The sequence below is a fragment of the Leptonychotes weddellii genome, chromosome 1 (genome assembly GCF_054177405.1).
Source record: "Leptonychotes weddellii isolate Sample4059 chromosome 1, ASM5417740v2, whole genome shotgun sequence".
Taxonomy (NCBI): domain Eukaryota; kingdom Metazoa; phylum Chordata; class Mammalia; order Carnivora; family Phocidae; genus Leptonychotes; species Leptonychotes weddellii.
Window position 1 is genome coordinate 73269440 of NC_138369.1, and position 13110 is coordinate 73282549.

The following is a 13110-nucleotide window of genomic DNA, read 5'->3' on the forward strand; positions in this document are numbered from 1 at the left end:
ACTGTTTTCTGTAACTTTTGTAACTCATTTCAGTTTTTATTTTTTATTTATTTATTTGAGAGAGAGAGCACATGAGAGGGGTTAGAGTCAGAAGGAGAAGCAGACTCCCTGCTGAGCAGGGAGCCCGATGCGGGACTCGATCCCAGGACTCCAAGATCATGACCTGAGCTGAAGGCAGTTGCTTAACCAACTGAGCCACCCAGGCGCCCTCATTTCAGTTTTTAAAGCCACACCATAAAGTACTGCTTTCCCCGATGGCAGCCCTCATAATATGGTAAGGCTTGCTCCCCGGCTTTTTAAGCCATTTCTCTTCCAGCATAGTTTTCATACCTCCCCACTGTTCCACTCCATTTTATAAACCTACATCTCAATTCTGCCAGAAATTAATGCCTCACCAAAAGCTGTCTGCCATAGCTGTACAGTTAGCTTCTGCAATGTAGGCACTTACCTAGTATTTCTAGTCACATGTTTATATTTACTATTAAGGGTAATATGTATTTACCATATAGAGATACCATATTTACTTTTTTTATCTCTAATTCTTTAACTATATAAAATAAGTTTCTTCCAGTAACTTTATCACAAATGCCCTTTGACTACCATATTTACTTTTGAAGGATAATTTCACAGGGTACAGAATTCTAGGTTGGTGGTTTTTTTCTCTCAATATTTTAAATATTCACTCCCTTCTTGCATGCATGGTTTCTAAGAAGTTGATTATCTTTGCCCTTGCATAGGTAAGATTTTTTTCTTCTGGTTTCTTTCAGGATTTATGTCTTTATCTGTGATTTTCTGTAGTTTAAAAATGATACAACGAAGTATACTTTTTTTGGCACTTACCCTGCATGGTGTTCTCTGAGCTTTCTGGGTCTGTGGTTTGGTGTCTGATGCTAATTTGGGGAGATTCTTAGGTGTTATTGTTTCAAATATTTCTTTCTCTCCCTCTTCTCCTCTGGTATTCCCATTATGCATATATTACACCTTTTATAATTGCCCCACAGTTCTTGGATATTCTGTTCTGGTATTTTTCTGTCATTTTTGTGTTTGCTTTCCAGTTTGGGGAATTTCTGTTAAAACATCCTTAGCCTCAGAAGTGTGTATAGTCTCTTTCCTCAGCTGTGGATTGTCTGCTAATAAACCTATCAAAGACATTCTTCATTTCTGTTATATAGTACTTTTTATCTCCATGCTTTCTTTTCTTTTTCTTCCTTAGAACTTTCTTTTCTCTGCTTACATTTCCCATCTGTTCGTGAATGCTGTCTACTTTATCTATTAGAGCCCTTAGCATTTTAATCATAGTTGTTTTAAATTCCCAGTCTGATAATTCCAACATCCCTGCTGCATCTGAGTCTGGTTCTGATGCTTGCTCTCTCTCTTCAAACTGTGTCTTTTTATTTTTTTTGTAAGTCTTGTGATTTTTGTTTTTTGATAGTTGGATATGATGTATTGGGTAAAAGGAACTGCTATAAGTAGACTTATAGTGATATGGTGATAAGGTGTGGGAGGAGAGGAAGCATTCTGTAGTCCTTTGAATAGGTCTCGGCTTTTCATGACCCCGTGCCTTCAGACTGTGAACTTCACACCTGCCACTTATCTCTGCTCCCCAACTGAGGTGGGACAGGGTGGCTAGAGGGGCTTGGGGTTGGGTGTTTCCCTTCCCCCAAGTCAGTTAGGCTCTGGTAAAACCTTAGCAGCTTAGACTTTGGTTAAGTAGTTTCTCCTGAGGGCAGACTCTGTTATGAAAAACAGAATGCTCAGGTGTATTCAAAACAGTTCCTTTCCTTTCCACCCATTGTACGCACAATTTTTCTCTCATATTTACCATGAGAGTCTGGTAGAGCTCCAAGAGGTAAAACTCAGAAGTATGGGCTGCCCCCTGTGTGACCGGGTCCCCTTGGACTTTTTAATCTGTCCCAATTTGTTCACACTGAGCCCCTAGTAATTTGTCAGTTGCACTTCAGATTTCCCTACTCCAGCTCTGCTTTCTGTGGGTTTCTGCTCTAGTAAATCCTGATTCTCTGTAGTCACCTGTCAGCCTGTCTAATTTTGAGACAGCAGTTTGCCCTGTGACCTCACTTCTCTTACGGATCTAAGAAAAATTTGTTGATTTTTTTTTTTCAATGTGTTCAACTTTTTCTGGTTGTTAGGACAGAGCAGAAACTTCCAAGCTTCTTACATGCCAGACTGGAAACTAGAAGTTCACCCATTTAGTATTAGTGCAGGCTAAGAATCTTACTTTTCTCCAGCAGTGTTCATGCGGGTTCGTATTAGCCTTATAGGCCAAACTAAGACACTAATGTTTGGGAGTCTGTTTGTTTTTTAATATGAACTCATGTTAATCCATGCCTCTCTATTCTGTGTGTAATGCACAGTTGTAAAAACGTTTAACCTAAGTGCTTAAGATTTTATTTCTCTTTGTTAAATTTTATCTGTTTAATTCATTTCTCGTGCTAGCCTGAGAGTATTTTAAATTTTGATTCTTTCATCTGATAGATTAGGTGACTCAAATTCAATAAGCAAATGTTCTCTTTCCTCAAGTCACAAAGTTACAGAATTTTCTATCTAAAAGGAACCCAAAGTATATATAATTCAGCCCCTTTGTTTAAAGATAAGGAAACTTCCGTCAAGAGAGCAGCTACACAACTCTCCCCAGCTGTGCAGCTTGCTGATGGAAGGAAGATTATGACCTTAAAAAAAGGACTGGTGAGCAGAGCAGGTCTGTGAACCAAGTGTGAGACAAATGTCATCACCAGAAGTCCTTGGTGGGTGCTAGAACATTCAGTAGTAAACTGGAGGTACAGCTCTCCAACTATAACTGAGCACATTTTTATCCTTCATTATATCCCACTGGCACTGACATATCTTGATAAATCCAATAGACTGTAACACTTCAGATAAGAAATAAAGTTGCCTTAGTTTAGAATGACTTGTTTTTAGTGAACCATACGGCTACTTGTAATAAACTACAGCCATTTCCAAGTAATTAGTAAAAAAATTTTGAATAAGCCAGTCTGTTTTCCAGTTGGTGGTTTCTACAATCCTTTTGAAAAATTAGAACATTCCCCTCACTTCCACTCTTGTGATATTTCTATTTTTATTCAATAAAACAAAGTGGGTGTTATATAAACACAAACAAACCCAACCATCTGAAATTTTAAATGTACCTAAATAACAACTGAGCCAATGGACTATTTAGAAAATGTGTGGGAAAAATTTTGATGCTATTGCTATAATCAGAGGCAAATGTATAGCTTTAAATGCTTTTATTGGGAAAGAGAGGAATGAATAAGTGAATGAGTGGATGAATGAATGAATGAACCAAGCATTCGACCTTTCGGAACACAGGAAAGGAAATAACAAGAAAAATATAAATTAGAGTATAGAGAAAAATGAATACAGATAAATTGAAAACTCTGACAAAAATATAAACAATTATGTAACAAAATTTTATCACAAAAAGAGTAAAATAAACAAATATTAGGCACTTAATATCAGACCTAAAAAATAAATCCTTAGATAGAAAAGAAAAAGCCTGGGGTGGTGTCAAAGTTTGGATAAGAGGAAAGGAAAATCTCCACCATTGTGGAGAGTTTTTACAGAGGTGATCATGTGATAATGTTTTTAAGTTTTTTGTTTTTGTTTTTAAGCTTTAGAAAAGTTTTAGAAGTTGAATGAAAACAGCTCATGACTTTGGCAATTAAGAAGGCATTGGAGGGGCGCCTGGGTGGCTCAGTCGTTAAGCGTCTGCCTTCGGCTCAGGTCATGATCCCAGGGTCCTGGGATCGAGCCCCGCATCGGGCTCCCTGCTCCGCAGGAAGCCTGCTTCTCTCTCTCTCCCACTCCCCCTGCTTGTGTTCCCTCTCTCGCTGTGTCTCTCTCTGTCAAATAAATAAATAAAATCTTTAAAAAAAAAAAAAGGCATTAGAGATGCTAGAAGCTCTTTCGGTAGAGTATGCATTAGAAAGCAAGAGGTCAGGTGGGTAGGAAGAGGCAATAAGAGCCACCCATTTTTAGAATTTTGGAAACTGATCCAAAAGGGCCCAACAGTGAAGTCAGGTTGGGTTCTGATACAGGTGTTCTGAGGATTCTTGCATCTTCAGAAAAATGCCCCATTGCTGCTGAGTTAACCCGCTAAATGAGGTTGTGCCAAAAGTAAGGTCTTGGCAACAACTTCAAAACAATCCCTCCTATATGGTACTATTTTTATTGTTATTTAATAATAGTTTAGACAGTAATAATGAAAGACTTTGATTAGACAAAATTAGTTACTCATTAGATTTCTTTAATGTTAACTCCAGAGTTCTCTTACTATTTATTTCAACACTGTTGACACATTGCACTCCATTGTTAGTCCAACCCAGTATTCGATGTCCATCAGATCTCTGACAACTGCATTAATTTTCATTAATTTAGCACACATGACTTAATAGTGTACATCACTGCCAGTAATAATTGTTGCAAATTGATTAGGATTTCTTGTAAAGAATGCCGCTACTGATATTTAAGATCTGTGTTAGCTACCTTTGGCCAAAAAATTATCATCCTGCAGAACAAACAGACTGTGGATAACGTGCTTTCCCTAGAAGTAAATGGTTTACAATTGTTTATATCTGAAAAGATGTAGCGTCACCTTCAGTAGTTGTTTTGAAAAGAAATATTCTTCTGGAAGCAGTGGGTAGTGGATGAGGGGGAAGTTGGTTGAAAACAAAAAATATTCAAAAAAGGAAAACAGTGTTCATCCCCTTTTAAGAGCTATTCAGATGAAAAATTGCTCGGCATGAGCTTGATCTATATGTTTCTCGTGGTTATTAGTAGTAATGAAGATGCATTAACCATATTCTCTTGATAATGCTCTAGCAGTTTCTTAGTACTTTTATCAACATATAAATTTTACAACTGGCAGTGTGGGAATTTGACTAGTACATTTTTGTTTATAAAAAAGGGTAACAACATTATAACTTCTTCATATCTGTGAATTATGAATCTTGACTTGCAAACAAGCAAAACTAAAATGCAATAGAACTTCAGTATCATAATAGCTCTTCTTCCTACTGCCATGCACAAGAAATGGGAATGCATGCAGGCTGCTGAGTAGAACACAGTGCCAGAGGTAAATGCCTTACTTAATCCACAATGTATGAGTTCTTTTCATTTCATTCATTCTTTTTTCAGTAAACATGTATTGAGTGCCTTCTCTGTTGCAAGCTGTAGTGTCTGTAAATTAAGAATGCTGTACTTCATTAGGAAGCAGCTGGAAACTGGAAGTAAGTGGTGCATAATCACTATATATCCTTATCTCCATTAGGAAACGTGATTTTCAATAATTTTTGGAAGGGCATTAAATAGTTCAGTTCTTTAAAGATAAAACTTGATGCAAGGAGAATCATTTGAAAAATGATTTTTTCACATTTCATTGAGTTGTAAATGAATAGATCTTTCTCTTAAAAAGCTGAATTCCAGGTTTTAAATTTGATTTGTCCTATCTCCAAAGTAATGTAAGTCTCCAGTACCTAGCCCATAATATTAGCTAGTACCATTAGAGAAAAACTTTATGAAAGGAAGAAGCATAGTGTTCTTTTTATTATAGAACTATGGATCAGTTCTATCTTAGAGCTATATCTAGTAATGCCAAGGATACGAAATGGAGCAGAATTACTACCTAAGAGCTGCCAGGTAGATCTGAGAGAAGGAAATGATAGTAAAATTCAAGTTAACTCCAATCAAGTAAATGTATCCCTCAAACTTGATTTTCATTTTCTACTTTTCTGAAAGAAAAAAAGCAAAATGAGAGAAAATAAGCTTCTTTTAATGATTGGGGCAATAAAAATACAAACTTTGATACTGTCATGGAATCAGACTACCTCCTACAACTAAAATAATTTATAATCATATCTGGTCTCCAAGATAATATCCCTAAGATACTTCAGCATTATGACTCATCTGGGAGGTAGTCATTCAGTAGTCATTCCGTTAACAGATGTTTACTTGGTGTCCTCTGTTTGCCGGAGAACAGTCACACATGCTGGCGAACCATGGCAGCCGAGCGAGGAAGTGCGTGAGAGGAGGGGTGCTTAGGGAGTTCGCTGCTGCTGAGGGGAGGATAAAGTAAGAGTGGGCTGTGGGCTCTGCAACATGCAGATCACTGGGGACGGGGGAGAGAGGTTTCTGAGCAATGGCAGGGAGGCCACAACCAGACTCTAGTGGGCTTAGGACCAAAGAAGCAGAGGTAGCACGTAAGATAGCTTTTTGAAAAAATACGTTGTGATGAGGGAGAGAAGAGGGACGGTAACTAGAAAGGAATGAGGGTTCAAGGATAAGTTCGAGTGGGTGTGTGCATGTGTGCACATGCACAAGCTCACAGACACATACACACACCATGGTTGTATGCTAATGGGAATGACATATAGAGAAGGAGAAAATGATGATTCAAGAGAGGGAAGTGCAGGGGCAACAATCTCGAAAGATCAGAGGATGGGATCCAGAGCCCAAATAGAGAGGCTGGCCATGGCTAGGAGCAGGGACTCTTCACTGTACAGGTGGAAAGACTTAGACTACAGGTAGGTGCAGCTGCCTTTTAACAAATATTTATAAAACTCCTGTTATATGCTAGGCAATGGCAATATAGCAGAGAGACAAAAATCCTTGTCTTCATGAAACTTTCATTAGAAAGGGGATTGGAAGAGATGGACAGGTAATAACCATTCGAGTAAAATAGATAGTATGTCAGATGAAACAAAGTACCACCAAGAAAAGTAAAATGGCGGCACCTGGGTGGCTCAGTCAGTTAAGTGTCTGCCTTTGGCTCAGGTCATGATCCCGGGGTCCTAGGATGGAGCCCTGCATTAGGCTCTCTGCTCAGCGGGGAGTCTGCTTCTCCACCCCGCCCCCGCTTCCTTCCCTCCCCCCACTTGTGCTCTCTCTTTCTCTCTCTCAAATAAATAAGAAAAAAAAAAAAACAGTAAAGCAGGGCAGTGGGGAAGGAGGATTTGGACAGCCAGGGCTGGTCAGGGTGATGAAGGTGGATTGCAATTCTCAGGTAGTAGGCAATTCTATATAACTCTTATTGAATTTATTTTGTGACTCTCAGACACATTTATTTTTCAAAATCACATTAAATGTGGCCTAATACGCATACGCCAGGGCTTGGGGGAAGTCTACTGTCCACTTTGTTTCATAGGTGCCGCCTTCTGTGAGTACCCCAAGGCTTGCCCAGCCCTGTACCTCTCCTTTAGAGTCCTCATCACAGGTTTTAACCTTGCTTTATTAATGTGATTATATATTTCTTCCCTTCCCTATATATATATATATATTCCAGTCTAGGGAATATATAGACTGGAAATTCCAAGAGGGGAACTGTGTCCTGGACAGTTGCATCCCCAGAACCTAGCACAGTGTTAGCACAACATAGGTCCCATTTGTTCAATGAATGAATGAGTGAATGAATGAAAAGTAAAAAGACCTTTTTCCATACGCTACCTCTTGAAGAATCTTGTTTTATTATTCTGTGATCACTTTTAAGTTCTTACTTCGCACTTGGTATAGCTGATCTGGTAAATGGCCTTTTTCGATAAGGTAAGATACGATTTTATAGCAATGGAATATGTGAAATAGGGTTGTCCTCTAACTTAAGTGATGTTTCTCCACCTAATTTTTTTTTTTTTTTACAGAACCAATGCCAAAGGTGCTCCCCTGAATATAAATAAGGTCTCTAATAGCCTGATTAATTTTGGAAGAAAGCTGATTTCTCCAGCAATGACCGCCCCAGGCAGTGCGGGCGGCCCTGTACCAGCAGGCGGTAGTGGCAGCTCGTCCCCTGCCGTGGTTCCCGCCGTGGTTCCCGCCGTGGTTCCCGCCGTGGTTCCCGCCAGGACCTTAGCAGAGGTCCCCAGGCATCATTTGCAGCAGCAGCAGCAAAGACTGATGAAATCAGAGAGCATGCCCGTGCAGTTGAACAAAGGTGAGGAAAAAAGAGCAACAAATGTGAAGAAAACACCTGCAGTGTAGCCTGGGATTTCCTCACCTGCCTGTGAGGAACCAGCCTCCTAGAAATAGAGATTAATGCAAAACTGAATCGTAAAAGCTCTGTTGTATTACATCCTTTTTAAGGTGGAATATCAGATACTCTAGTGTTCTTAATAGGAACGTGTTAGCAGGTGATTTGTTGAGGTACTTCGTTAACATGTATGTCCTAGCATACTTGCGTTTGAGTCCCGCGGATGCCCACAGAGTATGGCCCAGACTGTCACAACACGGAACTTGCAAGCAGTTGACTGTGATCCTGCTACCGTTGTGTCATGGTGCCTCTGGCCACAAGAGCCAGAACTGGGAAGTTCCAGCAGCATGGGCTTTCCTAGTCAGTAGCTGCTCCCCACGCCGTTGGTGTTGGCGGAAGCGTGCCCCCGGGCTTGCAGCCGCTCATCCAGCTGCTTTACGCCTGAGGAGGATCACCTAGACCCTTCCGGGGGGCGGCAAAGCTCAACGGATCCGCAAGCAGCCGAAGTGAATGAGTCCACACACTAAGATTTAGGGCCGTAGAATGTCGGAGCAGACGAAACGTGGGAGACCACACATCATCCCGAGCTGTCGTCCGATGAGCGGGGGCGCCGCGGGCGCTGCGGAGAGGGGCGTCCTTGCCGCCCGGCCTCACGCAAGCGCATTTTCTGTGTCACGGCCTTTGCGATGCTTCATCCCCCGCGTGAATTTTACTCGAAAGACAGCCCTTCAGGTTTTTACCCAGAACCTTTATGCTCTTCTTTTCCACAATTTACAGAGAGCTATGTATTAAGTACCTCTATTCATAGCAGATTAGAAACAGCTGCATTTATTTTTAGTGGTGGGACTCTGCTTTCTATACTATAGAAGCAGGAAATAGTAACATGATGGCAGAAAACTGACAGAATTCAATCCTAAGACCTCACAAAGTACAGAGTCTGGCCATTTAGTGTCAGGACAAATATCCTGACCCAGGCCTCCTTCACGTCTTAAAGAGATCCCTTGTTGTAGCCATGTTCAGTAACTGGTGTTGAGACTAACCATGGTGCTTTTGGATCAGTATGAAGACCTTAAACCATGTTCCATATACTCTGTGTCAGAAGATTGCATCCAAAATTATTAAAAATTTTAAATTATTGGCATTTCAACTGGTAAAAAAAAATTAAATGGACTTTATTCCCCAATGGCACAAAATAATGAGTACTATTCCATAATGAGTATATGTTTATTCTCCCGTTACATGGTGTTATCTATCATTGCCTATATGAGGTATTAGACTTTATATAGTTAGTATATAAGTTTCTATTAGAATGTTCAGTTTGCCTTACATAAGATTATCTTGTTTAAAACTACATTCTTTTTAATGTAGAGTTATCACACATGATTTAAAGAAAAGAGGACTTCAGATCATTAACACATTGTAAATGTATTTTAATGCCAGGAGACATGCCCACTTTCAGAATGGAAATGAATGTTATTTTATATATTTCTTAATTGTACTGTTTTATTGTTCTAACCAAATATGATTTCAGTATTGCTTTGATAACAAGCCATAGTCAGTAGTAATTCTAACTGATGGCAGGCAAATGAGTCAGAGAATCTCTTAATGCTGTAGCTTAAATTTTCTGAGGAAGCAAGCCAAATGACTGTAGAAGTATAAAGTTGTATCTCTAAGGAAATGTCAAGTATTAATACCACAGTAAGTGAGAAAGGAAGTGCATGAGGATGAAACAATTGATGAAAACGAAGTCCCCAGTTATAAGGAGACAGCAGAGCACTTAAGCAAAGTATTTGGAACATGAGTATCACTAGGGCATTTTGTAACTGATCCCTGTGCTGAGAGAAAGTCTCCTTGTTTGGCAACTCTTCTTTTTATTTCTGGTTCGTTCTTCTCATGTCAATCATGAAAAGCTTGTCTACCTTCATCTTAAAGATAAATATTCCAGCTACTGCCCCTCCCTGCACAAAGGTTTGAAGGAGACAGAGTAAAAGGCAGAGAGAGCAGTTGATGCCAGTAGATGCCAGTATAGGTCGCTGCTCTTCTCTCGTGACTCACCCATGAAGTGAACCGTAAGCACAGTCCTGATGCCTTCTGACCACGTGCTTCTGCACCCTGAGGTGAGAGGTTTTGGACTGCTCCCGGGGGAGCCTCCCAGCTCCAAACAACTATCAAGATGTATTTGTTAACTCTACAAGGAAAAGTACTTCTCCGACATTGGTTCTTTACACTGGTGTTTCCCACAAGTATCCTGCCGTGCTGTGGCAGTGACAAATCTGCACGTGTGTCCCCTGATCCCAGAGATGAGTGAGCACGGTCTGCAGCCTGTCAGGAGGCTTGTGTTGGAATATGGCTTCTACCTGTCTCAGAACAGTCTTCTACTAGTGCCTTTGAGGAGAGAGAACGAATTAGCCCTTTTAGTGTACTCTGCTGGAAAGTTTGAAAGTTGCTTTGAAAAATGGTTGTTTCTAAAAATGAAAATGCTTATAGTCTTCGTAGTTGAGTTAACTCTCGATGATGTGTGCTTATGTAGGGGAACAGTTGTAGGGAAAACCCAAAATTCAGGTATATGTTGCCAGAAATGCAAACTAGTTTGTGTATGTGCTGGGAGCGGGGTCGTGAAAGAAAGAAGAGGGAGCACAAATGTTCCTCCGTAATTTTCTGGTGGTATTTAATATTAAAATGAGTTTTCAGTCTCTAAATATACACTAATAGGTGATCCAAAGGCAGCAGAGAAAAATGGAATTTTTTCCATTTTTGGAAAACTGAATTGAAAATCTCCTTCAAATATATAAAAAAGAGACTCCATTTATCAGTGAACAGAGAGTTAACTATTAGGAAAATTCAGGACCTAATAAACTCTGCTAAAAGCTGCTTATTGCTGTTTGGAGTGTGTACCTATTTATAGATTTTATTTCAGTTACAGGAGATATATATACATATATCAAAATGTATGTACTATTAATTGATGGGAACTATATGATTACAACCCAGTAATTTCCAGATGAGCTGGCTGGGCTGACAGTTACAATTGTAGCAAGTGGTCAAGGCACTGAGGGTATGTTACATCATTCAAAAACTGATTTTTTACTGTTGTATAAAAGCTACAGGAGAAGGAAGTTTGTTAATTCTGCATTATCAAACATGGAAAATACGGTGTCTTTTAAGAAGGCTTGGTTTTTAGCTCATTAACTTCAAAATAGCTTAGGCCTTCAGATGCTGAGAGTCTGATTCTGTTGACAGTGACTGTGCCTAATGTTGAACTTGGTCATCCAGGAAGGAAATCAGAGAACCAAAGTCTTCCTTCTCAATGGGAGTGTACCTCAAGTTCTTCACAGAATTTTCTCTTGTGCTCCTTTTCCTTTCTTTCCTGTACTTTTAAAATGCACTCCTTTTCTCCCCATTTCCTTTGAAGTCGAACACTTATTTTGAGCATTTCCCATAGGTCCAAATTGTGAATGAAATCTTGCCTATAATAAGTATATCAAGTTTAAAGGGTGTGCAGTTCACAGATTTATTTTTACATGTTAACATTTGTAAGTACATGTGGTAACTTAGGAAATCTTTTCAGTACTTACTATGAAATTAGAGCTTGTTTAGGTATTTATCTTATCACTGAAGAAATGGGTTTTTCACATTGAGTTAAAAATAATTTCTCTCTGTTACAGGAGGAAATCAGCTTCAAAAGAATGCCTGCTTCTTAATAAATGCATATAGCTTATTTTGGATTAAGAATTTTTTTTAAAGAAAGAAAATATTATACTACACTACTGTTTCTAGCGTAATGAAATCTCAGCAAAATCTTTTGATTGCTCAAGTTTTCCTCTGCTTTAGACTAGGGGCAATTTGTTGTTTTGTTTTTTTTCTTGAAGGAAAACATGCACAGAAGCTTTTTAGGGAACACTTTTTAAAAATTATTGCCTTTAATATTTTATATTAAGTTTTCTGAGATTGTATTTTGTTTTACTGTACTTTTAGTAATTAGATTGATAAAATGATTAAGTATGAAAAAAAGTAAAGTTGATTTTTTTTTCCTTTTTATGAAATCTAATTATTTTTTCTTATGAAATCCAGGCGATGTAGTTACAGGAAGCGATGCTCAGGTTTCTGTTCCTGTCCAGACTCTAACTGACCTCCAAGGTACAGTTACCATGGCAACGTAGTATATCTCTTTGCCTGCAGTATTATCATTGCCTACTCCAAAATTCCATTTTTCTTTTTGCCCACCCTCCATTCATACTGTTGATCAGTTCACTACCATTGTTCAGCCACGGAGTGGCACTGTTGTTCAGAACAAAAGTCCCCTCTCATGTCATACCTTAGTGATGCCAAATCTGGCTGTGATGTGGGTTTTCTATGAAGTTTGCACCAGCCTCTTTTCTTGCAAAATATGATCACTCTATATTTTGTGGTTATTTTAACACTACGTTTCATTTGGAAGGTCACACTGAGGTGTTCTTTTTGTTGCATACGTGCTTTGTGCCAGTATTTAACAAATCAGTTTTGAGAGTAAATGACTTATATGCTGTTTGGATGCATATTATTATATGTATTAGCCAGAAATACTTACTATATTTTACCTGAAAGGATTATAACTTGACTTTGAAATAATTGTTTAAGTACAGGCTTTGTATTTTATAAAAAGAAAGTACAGGCTTTGTATTATGAATCTTATTAATAGAATCAAAGTCCAGTGTGACACATCTCTGACTAGTAACTGGCAATGATTTAAAATAAAAAGATCACATTTAAATACCCTCTCGTTCAAAATCTAGAAAAAGGTTTTTTTCAGGAATACAAAATAATAGTAATTTACAGTTAGCACCTCCTTTGGGATATTTAGATGTGTAAATATTGAAGTTGTTGCATTAATCTTTTATTATATAATCTTTTAGATAAAATATGCTATGAAGAAGATTTCTGTATTAAGTGGAAGCCTAGACTGACTTTAAGAATCTCCCATTCAGGGACACCTGGGTGGCTCAGTCGTTAAGCATCTGCCTTCGGCTCAGGTCATGATCCCAGGGTCCTGGGATCCAGTTCCGCACCAGGCTCCCTGCTCAGCGGGAAGCCTGCTTCTCCCTCTCCCTCTGCCCCTCCCCCTGCTCAAGCAAATAAAA

General features: G+C 39.0%; 1 protein-coding gene across 10 annotated transcripts in view; it reads left to right on the forward strand.

The window, feature by feature from the left end:
* The window catches only part of TBC1D5 (TBC1 domain family member 5), a 528942-nt gene that overhangs the window by 463475 nt on the left and 52357 nt on the right, over positions 1-13110 (forward strand). For 9 of the 10 annotated variants that reach the window (XM_081826016.1, XM_081825991.1, XM_081826044.1 and 6 more), the window contains one exon: positions 7668-7957. In XM_081826016.1, coding sequence (XP_081682142.1) covers positions 7668-7957 — 290 coding nt within the window. Of the gene's footprint in view, positions 1-7667; positions 7958-12064; positions 12131-13110 lie in introns of all 10 variants that reach the window. The other variant, XM_081826055.1, reaches the window with a different exon arrangement.